The following is a 16,526-nucleotide window of genomic DNA, read 5'->3' as shown; positions in this document are numbered from 1 at the left end:
TTACTGTATTTATGTGCTGTTTTTTAGATTTCAAGTAATACTTAAATCTCAGCATAAAAGTTCAGAAAAACAAATGCAGGCTGTTGATTAACTCAAGATTCTGTCTTTTTTCTTAGGAACCAGGAACATGGAACCCAGGAAAGCCATTTGATCAAGGTAAGATCTTCAGCCAAACATGCACCTTCATTGTGTTTTCTACATGTTAAGAGTTGAAAATAAAAGTACATTTTAAACATAAAAATCTTTTAATCACCCGCATGTCGTTCCAAACCTGTATGACTTACTTTCTTCTGAAAAGGAGATATTTTGGAGGCTGCTGAATAAAATTTGAAATGGTCCTCACACAAAACCATTCTAATGGTTTAGAAGACTTGGAATATAATGCAATATAAATATAAAGCATACTTTTACTGGGGTTTTTTGTACTTTTTGAGACATCTCCAGTCCAGTCCAGTTTTTTTATTTTTTTTTTATTTTTTACATTACACAGAAGAAATAAAGTCATACGAGTTTTCACTCTCTACACTATGTGAAATAGCGAAAGTCCTCAGAGCCCATGTGACAGTGGCCCATAAAGTATATGGACACTTTTTGACAACCAGAAAGTGTCCAATAATTTTTGTCAAAACTATTTTGTCCTTTGAACAGTATAGAAATAGAAATAATATTTTGGGCACTGTCCAAAATGATGCATTTGATGTGTGTCTTGTGGCCTTTGCTTGCACATGTCCATTAAAGCCCATGAGGCTGTCACTGTAGGGTGTCCAGGACCATAACAAGAAATTCTGGGTCCCCTGACTATATATTGCTCTGGGCCCATTACCTATTAAAATAATACAGTTTCAGATTTGTTGTAGACCCCACTGGCTATGGCCCTGTGTGTGTCCGTAAGGTGTTTTATGATTCAGAAGGGTGCTTTTGTGGCCGCAACATGCTAAAAAAGCCCCTTTGAAGCAGACTTCATAGTGGACTACTACCTGATAGTGGAAGCATCACAGAAGTGTGGACATGGATGGTGATGGCAAGTTATGAGTGTGGCATTTGGTACAAGGTCATACTTTGGATCCTTGGAGAGACTTATAGGATAGCTGTTAGTTAAGGTTACAGGATCACATATTGGTGCTTATGTAACTGGTCCTGCTCGACTTGCTTCGGGATCCAAACTGGTGTCAGCCGGCATGGGAGGTGGGCGCGCTAACAAGGAGGCTAAAGGCTACAGCTTCTAGCGTCAGTTGCTCGTGCGCTTCTTGAGGCCAAGGGAGTGAGGTTTACACATACCGCACAGCTATCACGTACCAGCTGGCTCCCGTTATACTCACCCCCCTAAGCCTCACTCCCATCCGGGTCATGGCACTACTGTAACCGGTCCTTCTCAACTCGCTCCAAGCAGAATTCAAACCAGTGTCTTGGCATGGGAGGTGGGAACGCTAACAAGAAGGCTAAAGGCTACAGCCTCTAGCGTCAGTCGCTAGTGTGCCTCTTGAGGCCAGAGGAGTGAGGTGTTCACATATAGGCAGTAAGAAATTAGCAGCTAGGAAATCTCAACATAACTCAACGCAACTGTAATGACTTCTAAATTACTGAAGATTAGATGGAAAAAAGCATACTATTTTATTAGTAGTACTGTAGAAATGGCAGAAGAATCTGCCTTAGTGATTGAATGATTGAACGTTTTTTGTTACATTCATTTTATTGAGGTAATTTGAAATGGAGAGATCTCGATATCTAGTCATTTTGAGCTGTCTTGTGGGTTATTAGTGTTGAGCGAATGTTAATTAGACAGAAGTCATAGACAACTCAGTTGTTGTGCTAATTCACAGTCACATGCTGTGGCCTAATACCCGTATCAACACGCTATATCCGTCTGACAAAATGAGAATACTGCTTCTTGAGACTCTCTCACATCGAGCTCTCATTATGCAATAAATCTTGCAAGATTATGCATATGGAAAGTCATTCGAAATCCCTTCATTACGAGAAAATCATTACAGGTTTGATATTTATGCAAATTACTATTGATATAGCATTGAGTGACTCAAAAAGAGCAAGGAGAGCTATTTGTTAACAGTATTCTGATCACACTTAAACAGGATGATGCACAAATCAATCACACATTTACTCATACACACACACACACACAAACACACACACACACACACACTCAGGGACAATGGACTCAAAGGGTGCTGAGGAGATTGGGATTGGATAAGCTCTAAAGCCTGTGCAGGATTTGACTAAGGCTCTTACCATGTGAGGTCAGAGAGCGTTTGAAGTGTGGCTGTGTATGAGTGTATGCTTTGACAAGGGTAAGATAAAGGAAGAGTATTTGTGAGTCTGTTTCTTCCACTGTATGTGTTTGTTAGCATCTAAGGACTATAAAAGGAGTTAATGACATTAGACGTTTATTTCTTTCTTTTTTCTCTCTCTCTCTTTTCTTTTTCATCACAGAGCATTAGCTACTGCCTCATAATATTTTAGACAATAACAGAAATGAAACACTTATGTACACACGCACAGACACACACACACAGTGAAATGAGGCAGATCATGCTATCTGCAGCAGTATACAGCACATTTCTCTTTCATGTGTGTTTCATGTGTATTTCTCTTTCATGTGTATTTTGGGGGAAAGTGGTTTGTTCAAAGATGTTTGGCAGCTCGGGTTTATGTTGCAATTAAAGCAAAAGGGTGAAATAAAAAAATTAAAAACAAAAAATACTAAAACAGTTTTTCTCAATAGCTAAGACACATTTCATGAAACAATTTACCATTTTCTCAAAACTATATACACAATTTCAAAACTACACACCAATTTCTACAAACCTTAAACTACCTCATCAAAATTAAATATTTCACTCAAAAAAACGTAATCATTGACTTTTAATGACATAAACTATTGCATCTGCTCACAACACATCGGTGAGATCAATTCAACACACTGCTGTAAAAACCTCTATTAACCAGGGAGAATTGTAAAGGTCAATCTCTATATGTTTTGTGGTTATAGTATATAATACTACTGTATATAAAATGAGACTAGGGGCCCTATTTTACAGTGAGAGCGCTAGCATTAAGCGCGGCACTATGTCATAAGTCAGAGGTGCAAAGTCAATGGGCATGGCCACAAAGTTTTGGTATTTTCGTGCAAGCATGCGCTAAGTGTAGGCACAAGTGGGTGTGGCGAAATCGCACGTACAACGTGCAAGGGGGCTGGGTCATGTGCAATTTAATTCTGAGGTTCTTCTCCAGTTATTTCACCATCTGCGTCCTTTTATATATTCCATTCCCTCAAGCACCAGCAATATAAACAAAAGACATTCATGAGAAGTTGGTAATGTAAATGGACTGCTTGCAATAAATTTGAAGAATTGAAAATGATGTTGTTTTTTTTTTGTGCAATAATTGCATTCTTGATGAATGTCTGGCATTATTCTATGACAGTGACACGCTCCTTTTATACACATCTAAAATGTGATTCTCGTCAGAATTTGGATGTATCCTCCAATAAATTACAGAGAATAAAAGTATTATTAATCATTTTCTAACACAAAAACCATGGTCAGTGTTAACAGTGATTGTCTCGGCACACACTTCATTTCTACCGGTCGATTTTGATTGAAAAAATTTTTAATTCATGTATTGAAACATGAAAATATTAAACCAAACATATTTCTAAATTCATATTACACTTCAAACGAAATGAAAATATAATCAAAATAAAGAAGTGGTCAAAAAATCACATATAATGACCTTCCTAAATCCAGAAATTTTACCCTCTTCAACTTCTTTCACCTGCCCCTTTTGCAGTGATTTAAAAATGACTCTACGATAACAGGTGGAAAATTACTAATGCAAATTAGATCATAAATACAATTGTAAATATAATAATAATAATAATAATAATAATAATAATAATTGAAAAAACAAAAACATGACCTAAAGATATTTTAACAGAAATCTCCTTAATATTTGTTTCATAAAGAGGCTACAACAGTGATCCCGCTGTATTTTCAGAGTTTGGACATGTAATTTATTACCACCTGCTGGTAGAGTCTCCAAACTGCAAATGCAGGAACTAAGTTTATAACTTGCGCTGAGATAAGTATTGAAACGTCTTAGTGCAATGACCTATTTCACAGAAAAATAGCAAATTGCACTTTGCACCATTTCATTGACATACATCCACATTTTGCACAGAGTGCACAAACACTCCCACGCCCACTTGCTCTTTGCACTGGCAAGAAAATTGCACTTAGAATTAGCGCTCTCACGAAAATTGGATAAGACCTTGCGTGCTGTAGTAGCGCTGCGCTTTGCACACTGGCGAAAATAGAGCCCTAAGCCTACTTTACAGTACTGTGAAGTGATGCTGGATTAAAATCTCTGTCAAAAAGAAAATTCAGTGACACTACACTGACAAAATACAGAGAAATTAGCATGAATTACCATAAGTATAAAAAGGAAAATTTGGCACACAAAAAAACATACGACTCTGCATTGAAAGATTCTCCTCAGTTCTGTAGAAACAGTACAGTACAGAACAATAACTTTTGGGTTAGAAAAGTAGAAATTCATTTTCACAAATGATCAGAACAAGTGTTTTGGACATGTATTGTTATACAACACAGTAAAGTACATGACATCTAAACTGCAGTGAAGTAGAATAGAATCACTGTAGGTTGCCTACTTTTTTACAGTAAATTTCAGTTACTGTAGCTACCTGTTTTCTCATCTGAAGGTTTACGTAAATGATAGATGTATACGTAAAACGACTCTGATTTAGCTGGACTTTTTGCCCAGAATTGTTGTACCAAGCACAAGAAGAGTCAACCAGAATACCATAGAGCACATATTACTAAGTTCTAAAAAGACAGAAAATAGAAATAAAAGACTGATTTTCACTAGTGGTCTCTGACATTTAGTTTATTTGTGTGTATGCGTTTCAGCTCTGGACCCTGCCAAAGATCCATGCCTCAAGATAAAATGTGGCCGCCTTAAAGTGTGTGTGGCGGAAGATTACCAAACACCCACCTGTATCAGTCAACGCAGTATGAGGTAAACTTCCCCCACTGTATCTGACTCACACTTACTGGACTCCTGTTCATTACTCAAGCAGCAGAAAACCAGTGTACTGTCATGGCCAAAAATATTGGCACCCTTAAAAGAATAGTTCGTCCAAAAATGAAAATTCTGTCACAATTTACTCATCCTCATGTTGTTCCAAACCTGTATGACTTTCTTATACTGAAACTTTTCTATCATCAAAGCCAATCTTTTCAATACAATGGCATTAAATAGTACAACTAGATACAGTAAGTAACTTAAAAGCTTGAAAAAGAACCCAAAGCTATCATAAAAGCAGTCCCTGCAAAGTGTGCATCCTATTTCAAAGCATACGGTTTTGGTGAGAAACAACCCAAAACATATAATTATTATATCACATATTATATCACACATGTCGTTTTTCAGCTAAAATATTGATGTAAGCACAAAGAGAGAAGACTGTTCACAGTGGCTGGCATGTTTAAGCGTGTCACTGTGAAAAAGGTTCTCTCAAAGCGCTCATGAACGCGGAACAGCAGTCAAGATTTTCACTGAAAAATGACTTAAATTTCAGGTTGTTTCTCACCAAAACCTATTGTTGCCTTCAGAGGACATGAAACATGAACACCGGGACTACATTTATGATAGTGTGGGTCCTTTTTACTGTAAGGTTTAGGTATCCACTGCCATTGAAAAGATGGGCTGTGATATCCATTAAAGCATCTTTTGTATTTCCCATAGGAGAGAAAGCCATACACGTTTGACATATTGATACACATTTTTGGGGTGTATCTATCAAAGGTCTTCCAGTAGGACAATGTTCCTAAACATTATACAAAGCACCCAGGAATAGTTGGACTATACTACTGGGCTAGAATGGAAAGCATTGAGTCGTTGAGTCCAACTGAAAGATCTGAAAACAGCACTTAGAAGAAGGCACTCTTCAAACCTTAGAGAATTGGAACAGTTAGGAAAAAAAAGAATGGACAAAAAATAATGTCATTAGCGGTTATTAAGGAAAGACTGTATTTTTTTTTTTAACAAGAAATAAAAACAGTTTGTGGATTTTCTCCCCAATTTGGAATGCCCAATTCCCAATGTGCTCTAAGTCCTCGTGGTGGCGTAGTGACTTGCCTCAATCTGGGTGGCGGAGGACAAATCTCAGTTGCCCTGCATCTGAGACGTCAATCCGCACATCTTATCATGTGGCTTGTTGAGCGCATTCAAGCACAACTCACCACATGCCCCATTGAGAGCGAGAACCACACATTATAGCGACCACGAGGAGGTTACCCCATGTGACTCTAGCCTCCCTAGCAACCGGGCCAATTTGGTTGCTTAGGAGACCTGGCTGGAGTCACTCAGCATGCCCTGGATTCGAACGCACGACTCCAGGGGTGGTAGTCAGCGTCAATACTCGCTGAGCTACCCAGACCCCAAGTGTGTGGATTTTTAAAGAAAAGATGTATTAATTTCAACATGTTCTGGTCAGAATTGCATTTTTGCAATTGCATAACTTGAAAAAAAATGCATGCCTGCCAATATTTTTGGTCACTACTGTAAGTGATTTTTGTCAGAATATGTAAGTTATCATTTTCACTGGTTCTGGGCTGGTTGTAGCAGTTTTTTATATTTATTAATATTGATGTTACATGGTACTTTTGCTTGAGCATGTTTGATGTTAACTGAAAAAAAAAAAAGCTTAATTAAAGCTGTAACTAGAGTTGTTTTATGTACTTCAGTCAACTTATGATACTAACTGGACAGCATCTGGGAATTTGGGGAAGTTCTGTGTGTGTGTGCCTGCATGCGTGCGCGTGTGTGGGTGCGTGCGCGTGTGTGTGTGTGCGTGCGTGCGCGTGTGTGTGTGTGTGTGCAGGGGTGTAAAAAGTACTCAGAAATTATACTTAAGTGAAACTATGGATACTGAGTTAAAAGTTTACTCAGTTAAAAGTCAAAGTATCTAGCCAAAAGCATACTTGAGTGAAAGTAAAAAAGTATCCACATAAAATTGTACTTTTTCCTAGCTAGATTGAATTCAAGAGAGGAGATTGCATGAGAGAGGATGTTGTTAAATTCGTTTGGTTTAAGTCGCCTTTTAACTGTCTCCGACAACTGACATATTTCTCCCCCCGTGGCATTTGCAAACTGGTCAAAGAATCATGTTACAATAACTACATTTTTGCCAATTTATTTTTATGTGGCCTGTTGTACGTAACAAGTACATCAATTTCCTGGTGGAATGAACACTAGAGGCAGTAAAACAACAATGACTTTTATCCCCTTTCACTCACATCATGAGTAAAATGGCAGATTATCAGTTAATAAACACTTGCTTTTCACTCTGTTCCTCACACAATACTATTTTATGACATATAACACCTTAACTATAGCGCCTGAGTCATTTTAACATTTGCATTACATAATCAACTATATTTACAAGCTTGTTTGAGTGTGATCAAATTGTGCGGTAGCTCAGCTGATAGAGTTTTGCACTTGTGATGTAAAGCACACCGGGGTACAAGTCCTGAAGAGCATGCAAGTCGACGTGTAAGCCAAAAGTGTAATAGAAGCACCACAAAATTACATGGTTGTTTCAGATTTGCTCTTCATGACACTATCGGTTATGTTTAGGTTTAAGGTTTAGGGTAGGGAGGTTGGTTTTGTTGATTTAAATGTTGATAGAACATTAACCTTAAAATCCTCATCTGCTTGGGAGAACATTTCACTCACTTTTAGCACCACTGTAACATTGCTGGCAATGACAGGCAGACAAATTTGATGATGATGTGAAGAACCCAAGTGCAGTTTATTTACAAAGTGCTATCCAACAAATGTGAATCCAAAACATAAACAAAACATAAACATGAACTTGACTAGACTAGACTAACTATGTTACACAAAACAAACATAAGACTTGGCTTGGCTTGGCTTGGCTTAAACAACATTACACCAAACAACGATACATTAACAATACCTGACCCTGAACAATGGCATACATTAGGGCTAAGTACACAAACATGGGTAACAAGTAAACAAGACAACCAATCACAATACTGAACTAATAATAAGACAATGAAACATGAACCAATGACATAACAGAACTGATAACAAGACAGCAAGACTCATGAACACAAACCAATGAGAACAAAACACATGGAACAAGAGAGGATCACATGAGGGAACAGATCACATGACATGGCAAAGAAACAGGAATAAACTTTCAGAATAAAAGACATGAGCACAAAACATGAACAAAACACATAAACATGACATTTTTTTTCGGAACTGCCCTGAGACATGTAATGAACCACATCATTTTCATAAAAGCGTTGCCACTGTCATGCAGTGTTCGTTGTATGGAAGAAGGCACTCACGAATTGCAATGTCAGAGCATCCAACCCCATGAGACATAGAGACAAAATTGACAAAATTCTAAATACTGTAAGCTTTTAGGAAAGTTAGTAATGCTGTTGGTTTTGTGAATCATTTTCTGAGGTTTGCTACCAAACCTTGCTGTTGAGCAGATAGATGAATTCAATAAAATTCATAATTAACATTTACTCAATTCCATTATTTTATTATCATTATTATCATCATTATCATTGCTGGTTTTATAGTTATTATTATAATTAATTGTTGCCTAACAATAACAACAATAATTCAGCAAATAAGAAATTCATAGATATGATTTAAATATGAAGGCAAGTGTAGAAATAAATTACATGTACACTTTTAATTACGAAAGCCATTTGTTTTTATATATATATTTGCAACGTGAATGATCATTTTTGACTTTATTACTGTCCCATCTGTAGAAGTAGCAGGTGTAGAATAAAGGTTAGGACAAAAAAAATTAAATAAATAAAATTGTAAGGAGTAAAAAGTAACAGAATTTTCTTTGGAAATGTAATTAAGTAAAAGTACAAGTATTCCGTTTAAACTGCACTCAAGTAAAGTACAAATCCCCCAAAAAATACTTAAGTATAATACTTAAGTATTTTTACTCAATTACTTTACACCCCTGTGTGTGTGTGTGTGTGTGTGTGTGTGTATGTGTTTGTGTGTATGTATGTGTTTGTGTGTGTGTGTGTGTGTGTGTGTGTGTTTGTGTGTGTGTTTGTATGTGTTTGTGTGTGTGTGCATGTGTTTGTGTGTGTGTGTGTGTATGTGTTTGTGTGTGTGTGTGTGTGTGTGTGTGTGCATGTGTTTGTGTGTGTGTGTGTGTGTGTGTTTGTGTGTGTGTGTGTGTGTGTGTGTGTGCATGTGTTTGTGTGTGTGTGTGTGTATGTGTTTGTGTGTGTGTGTGTGTGTGTGTGTGTGTGTGTGTGTGTGTGTGTGTGTGTGTGTGTGTGTGTGTGTGTGTGTGTGTGTGTTGAAAATAAGGAATGCACTGACCTGGATTTTGCAATGCTAGAGTTATGAAACTAATCAGGAAGTGAATTGGGGTTGATAACATAACACAAATGTTTTTTAAAGGAATAGTTCACCCAAACATGAAAATTATCTCATCATTTACTCACCCTCATGCCATCCCACATGTGTATGACTTTCTTTCATCTACTGAACACAAATGAAGATATTTAGAAGAATATCTCAGCTCTGTTGGTCCATACAATGCAAGTGAATGGGTGCCAAAATGTTTAAACTCCAAAAATCACATAAGTCAGCATAAACGTAATCCACAAGAATCCAGTGGTTAAATCAATATCTTCAGAAGTGATATAATAAGTGTGAGTGAGAAACAGATCACTTTACATTCTTCTTCTTGTGTTTTTGGCGATTCACATTCTTTATGCATACGCCGTCTAATGGGCAGGGAGAAGAATTTAAAGCAAGAAATGTCTTAAATATTGATCTGTTTCTCACCCACACCTATGACATCACTTCTGAAGATATGAATTAAAACAATGTAATTGTATGGATTACTTTCATGCTGTGTTTATGTGCTTTTTGGAGCATAAACATTTTGGCACCCATTCACTTGCATTGTATGGACCTACAGAGCTGCAATATTATATAATATATGTAATATTCTTCTAAAAATCATAATTTGTGTTCTGCAGATGCAAGAAAGTCATACGCATATTGGATGGCATAAGGGTGAGTTAATGATGAGAGAATTTTCATTTTTAGGTGATTTATCCCTTCAATAACCCAATAAAAGACAGGCAATGGGGGATAAAAGAAAAAAAGTTGATAATAGCTACTATTTAATTTGCTATCCTAAATATGCATGATTATATGGTTAGTTGCATTTTGTTATTTGCATTTAGCTTTGTTTTTTAATTCTGTCCATGACCCTATCAGAGCAGACCTGGGACCCAATTTTGGGTTGCGGACCACCAGTTGAAAACCACTGCGTTAGATAATAGAAGGTGAAGGGACAAAATCAGGCTGCATTTCTGCAGGTCAGCACTGTTGGGCCTCTTAATTTTGTGTGCCTCTCAATCTCTCTGTGTGCAGTTTTAAAGATGTGAATTTGAACTCACCACTGCTAAATTGCAAGAGATGTCCAGTGGTGCATCCTTCACCTGTTTGTGGAACAGATGGACATACTTACTCCACCAAGGTAATACACGCTCTCTACCTGTTTGCAATGATTTTCACTGTGTGTGTGGGTGGGGGGGGTTTGGGTGGTTTACAAGGACATTTTATTAGGTTACAAACTGGTAATTACTGGTAATTACAAGGGTACTATGCTATAAATGTGGTTTATGAGGACATTTCTAGTGTCCCCATAATTCAAATCGCTTAAAAAACATACTAAACTATTTTTTGTTTTTTTTGGAAAATGTAAAAATGCAGAACGTTTTTTGTGAGGGTTTGGGTTAGGGGATAGAATCTATAGTTCGTACAGTATAAAAATCATTATGTCTATGGAGAGTCCTCATAAGGATAGCCGCACCAGCATGTGTGTGTGTGTGTGTGTGTGTGTGTGTGTGTGCGTATTTATAATTTGGGGACAAATTTGTAGCCTATGATACTTTATGTCCCCATTTAGATAGCTAAGTTCACATGTTTGTGTGCAAGTAAGCAGTATTAGGGAACATACAGTAACTTCTGAAAAGATATCTCATAGTGATTGCAAATTACACAATCTAATCTTTTAGATGACACTTTTAGATTAATTACAAGTAATAGATTTTTGTAATCTGATTACATCATCTTTATTACATGTACCCTACCCAACAATGTGTGTAAGTTTCTGTATGTGTATACGGTCTGAATTGCTTTTCACAAAGCTGTGTCACAGAGGTATTCAACCAAGAGAGATTAATCCCTGATTGACAAAGTAATTTATTTACTTAATCTCAGCTTTGTGTATGTGTGTGTTGTAGTGTAAACTGGAATATCAAGCCTGCATCTCTGGGAAGCAGATTTCTGTGAAATGTCCAGGACAGTGCCCCTGCCCTTCAGGGAGTCCTGTGGAGAAGAGAGGTACATATTGATGCAGTTCATTTCTATTAGTCCCATATGGCTTTGTGCACAGACAGAGTAAACACACATTGGCTTTCTTTGGAATGGAATACTAGCATACTGCTTAGTACATAATTTGTAGTATACACTATATACTGCCTACAATGTTTTGAAATGGTATGTGAAACAGTATGTATTATGCAATGATAAGTTCAAACAGTAAGTATTGTCACATCACCTCATCATATTCCATGTTTAATTCAGTAAATTATCATCTTGGAAAATATATTTAAATAATACGTATTTTTGTGTAAAAGTATCTTAACTCTCTTGGCAATCCAATTTAAATGATGAGTAAAGAAGGGGATGTTTAAATCGCAGCTGATATAATTACTTAAAGTTCAGTCATGAAACTCTATATGGTTGAGTTTCATGATAGGACTTTTGAACATATAATCTGTTAGCAAATCAACTAGTGTACTCCCTCTTTGTCTAGCATTTAAATTGCCTCAGTGTTGTTGCCGGTAGCTGGTCTTTCTGTGGTGCGCTATGAGAGTTTTCTCCCTAAACCCCTCCTCCTCCCCAGCATCACTGGTCTAGATCTGCTTCACGGTGATTGTATGTACAGTGTGTCTAATTGTGAAGCAGCATGTTGCATGCTTGACATAGCATGTCTGTGTGTTCTAGCATTAGCCAGTCTTCGTACTTGCTCTGCAGCAGCAGCTCAAGCAGATCTAGTCCACCAAGATCAACTTGTCATATCCAGTATAATACTTCAAATATTCAGAGAGTTGTCATGACTTTCAGTTCATTTGTCACACTTGAAATCAAAGGTCAAGTTGAGCACCTTGCATTGAGGGATAGCACTCAGTGCATTGTGATCTGTTGTATGTTGCATGTTTGGCAAAGGCAGTCGGTCATTCAGGGATTCTATGCATGGAAAAAAATGTCATACTGTGTAGAATATAAATAGTGCATACTTCTTTTTTTTTCTTGAGTCCTCATATACTTTATGGTAATGATGATATGTAGTAGTTAGTGGATGAACTAGCAAATTATTCTACTATATTATCTAAAAAAAACAATCTTTCATCCTCTAGCTGTGGGGAGGGATGCTTACCCTCTAGGGAGAATACTTGGCATGCTTTCTGCAACAACGAGTTTGCAAAGACATTTCAATACACCAAACTAGTCTATATTTTGTGTAGGATCTCAAACCTACTGAATCCCTTAGGAACTTATTAAATGTTTGCTGTTCCAGATTGTTTATGTCAGTATTTGTGTGTGTGTGTGTGTGTGTGTGTGTGTGTGTGGGTGTGTGGGTGGGTGTGGGCAGGTTTAAGTGCTTTATGAGAACTTTTTTTTAGGTTACAAACCGGTAATTACAAGGGTATTATGCTATAAATGTGGTTTATGAGGACATTTCTAGTGTCCCCATAATTCAAATCACTTAAAAAAACATACTAAACGATGTTTTATTGAAAGTGTAAAAATGCAGAAAGTTTTTTGTGAGGGTTAGGTTTAGGGGTAGGGTTAGGGTTAGGGGACAGAATCTATAGTTTGTACATTATAAAAATCAGTATGTCCATGGAGAGTCCTCATAATGATAGCTGCACCAACATGTGTGTGTGAAAGAAAAAGACACCTCAGTAATGTTTTTTTTTTCATCATTATCCCAATGAACATAAGTCCTGTCTTCAACTGCAGGCTATAGAAGAAATTCACTCACCTTCGTCAACAAAAGGCTGTCAGTGACAGCTCACAGTTAAAACGAAGTGTACAGTTTAATCTAGTGTACAGTTTTTCCAGTTGCCAACTATCAGTAAGACCAAAGCTCTTCCTATGTAGGCCTAATTTATTTTCTTTAAAAAGGTGTCTGAGGAGCTAGATTTCTGTAATACCAGGTTGAACTTTTATTTTCAAAATCATGGGCATGAAAAGGAAATCGGTCCTCCCTTTTGATGCAATAACATCTAACACTTTTCAGGAAAGTCTCTCCACTTGATGTTGGAAAATGTCTGCAGAGATTTGCTCACATTCAGACACAAGAGCATCAGTGAGGTCAGGCACGGATGTTGGGTTATGGGAGGGTGCCTGGCTCGGAGCAGGGGTTCCGCTTCATCCCAAACTGTGTTCAGGTCTGAGCTTTGTCTAGGCCAGTTGTGTTCTTTCACACCAGACTCAGTAAACTATTTCTTTTTGGACCTGTGCACTGGGGAATTTAATGCTAGTACAGAAAAGGTTCGCCACATTGTACTGAAAATATTTGTCTAAAGAAATGTATTGACTGTACTGTATGCTTGATTTTATGCACCTGTTAGGAACGGATGTAGCTGAAATAGCCCAACCCATTTATTAGCCAGAGGTGTGGCCATGTAGTGTAAGGTATATGAAACATAGTTTTGGAGATCTGACAGCATAGAGAAAAGTTTTAAAAGAAGGGCCATTGTTATTCAGGCCAAATGTGTTTGCAGTAGTATGTTTTTGTTAGTTTGTATGAGGGTCATCTTTAGAGTGTATTTTGTTGTTTTCTTCTGCAGTCTTTGGCATTCATTTTCAGTAGCTATGTCTCTGTTTGCGTGTGGGAATGTTACACAGCTTTCGGGGTTTGGCAATGTTGATCAAAGCTTGTCATGCTTTCATTAAAGATTTTTTTTTTATAGATTTTTGGGTCACACTTTATATTAGGTGGCCTTAACTACTATGTACTAACATTAATTACATACAAAACTATGTATTTACATGTTGTTCTGAAAAATATCCACATTTGCTGCTACTGAGGTTGAGGTACGGGTAGGTTTAAGAGTAAAGCTAGGGTTAGGATTAGGGGTTAGAGTTAGTTTTTGGGGTAAGGGTTGGGTTATGGTTATGGGTAAAGTAAACAGTGTAACTACAAATGTAATTACATGCAACAATATGTATGTACAAAATAAGTTAATTGTATCAAATGGTTAAGTACATAGTAGTTAAGGCCACCTAATATAAAGTGGGTCTGATTTCAAAAATGTTTTTTGCTCAGCCTTGCACAATGATATATGAAATTTTATCTAAAACAGATAAGAGTTGAATTGAAATTCTGATTTGAACTGGAACTCAAAGTCATTGTAAAATGAAAATTCCTATGACTTCACATTCTAAAAGGCATATTAATACACCAAGTTTGATTCAAATAATTAATTTGTTAGGGTGAATGAGTTGTGAATAGGACTGTAAATTTAAATATTTAAAGAGAGATTATAAAAATATAGAGGTAAAAATTGTAGGCATAATAAGCTTCAGCCTATTCCTTTTCAGAATTTTTTTAAATAAAGGTGATGTTGGATGCAATGAACTGTCATGAATTGTATAAATGCCTAAATAAATAAATAAAAATGAAGTAATAAAGCATACTGAAATTAAAATTAATTTCCGCCAAAAAAAAGGTTGCTTTACTTAGCCTACTTTTCACATTGCCACCCTGTCCTCTTAGGGGCTCCATAGTTTTACTATAAATATCAAGGTTAAAATATGGTTATGGTAGTAAAACAATGGTAAATTTATTGCGAAGGAATGCAAAACTATTGCGAGGGCACGCAAAACCCATGGCATGGGAATTGCGAAGGCACGCAAAACTTATTGAGAGGGAATGCAAAACTATTGCGAGGGAGTGCAAAACTGTTATGAGGGAATGCAAAACTTATTGCGTGGGCATGCAAAACTATTGTGAGGTCACGCAAAACTTATTGCGATGGTACGCAAAACTTATTGCAAGGGAATGCAAAACTATTGTGAGGTCACGCAAAACTTATTGCGATGGAACGCAAAACTTATTGCGAGGGAATGCAAAACTGTTGTGAGGGAATGCAAAACTTATTGCGAGGGCACACAAAACTTATTGCAAGGACACGCAAAATTATTTCAGAAAAAAAATTCCCACCCTGTCCTCTTAGGGACTCTGTAGTTTTTCTACAAATATCAAGGTTAAAATATGGTTACTGTAGTAAAACCATGGTAAATTTATTGCGAGGGAACGCAAAATTTATTGCGAGGGCACGCAAACTATTTCGAGGGCATACAAAACATATTGCAAGGGAACGCAAAACTATTGTGAGGGCACGCAAAACTTATTGTGAAAGAATGCAAAACTATTGCAAGGGAATGCAAAATGTATTGCGAGGGCACGCAAACTATTGCGAGGGCACGCAATACTTATTGACTTCACTGACTTCCCATTAACAGTAATTGGGTTTAAGAAAACCAGATAAAAATGGTCCAAAACATTTCATTACTGTACAAGCAAATGACATAAGAACAAATCCAAAATTCCAGAACACATGGATATAACCCCTCTCAGCTGCATCCTTAGACCCAACACTTCCTTCCGATATTGCACCTTATCAACAGTCAGCACAGATGTCTGAAGCATTAGCAACAAGAATTCAATAAGTTACGCACATTAATTCATTACAACAAAACAAGATTTAGCAAATGCCTCACACCATCCCCAAACAAAATACAAAGACTTTTAAATCTAATGAACACATCAAAACAAGTTGGAAGAAATAATTGTGTCATGTGGTGCAGAAAATGCATTTGACAAAGTAAATTGGAAATTATTTATACATTGGATGTATAAATCTCACCAGCGGGCACAGTTTTTGCTGATGTTATCCATTATATTGGAATATCTTCATAGGATTTCTAGCAAACAGCAACATCAGGCAGGGATACACTCTCTCTAGTAAATAATGGCAGGAATTGCTGCCCTTACCCCAAGGGTTAACTAGACATAAGTACCTTCCTTGAGGGCAAAAAGGGGAGAGAGCTGTTGGGAATAAAACATCACTCTGTAGTTCATGGATTGGCCTTATCCAGCAATGAACCTGCAAACTTTTTATGTTAGCAGTCCAGATCTGTTAACATATCCCTCTTAAAGGATCAAAAGCATAATCCTCTATTAACTGAGCTCTTCAGTTGAGCCTCTCGCAAATGCTAAAGGCCAAAATGTCAGAAAGTAAAGAAAGGGATTTGAAACATGAAACATACAGTGAACTACCCATGCTACTATTTGAAGAAGACATTGA

At 37.0% G+C, this 16,526-nt stretch overlaps 1 protein-coding gene across 2 annotated transcripts in view; it reads left to right on the top strand.

Annotated features, from left to right (window-relative positions):
- Positions 1-16,526, top strand: part of LOC127444497 (testican-3-like) — a 42,739-nt gene that overhangs the window by 10,789 nt on the left and 15,424 nt on the right. For both annotated transcript variants that reach the window (XM_051703872.1, XM_051703871.1), the window contains 4 exons: positions 117-156; positions 4,947-5,055; positions 10,510-10,615; positions 11,385-11,484. In XM_051703872.1, the coding sequence (XP_051559832.1) occupies positions 117-156; positions 4,947-5,055; positions 10,510-10,615; positions 11,385-11,484 (355 nt within the window). The remainder of the gene's footprint in view (positions 1-116; positions 157-4,946; positions 5,056-10,509; positions 10,616-11,384; positions 11,485-16,526) is intronic.

The sequence above is a fragment of the Myxocyprinus asiaticus genome, chromosome 8 (genome assembly GCF_019703515.2).
Source record: "Myxocyprinus asiaticus isolate MX2 ecotype Aquarium Trade chromosome 8, UBuf_Myxa_2, whole genome shotgun sequence".
NCBI classification, from domain to species: domain Eukaryota; kingdom Metazoa; phylum Chordata; class Actinopteri; order Cypriniformes; family Catostomidae; genus Myxocyprinus; species Myxocyprinus asiaticus.
The sequence above is the reverse complement of the archived record's forward strand: the minus strand, read 5'-3'. Positions and strand labels throughout refer to the sequence as shown.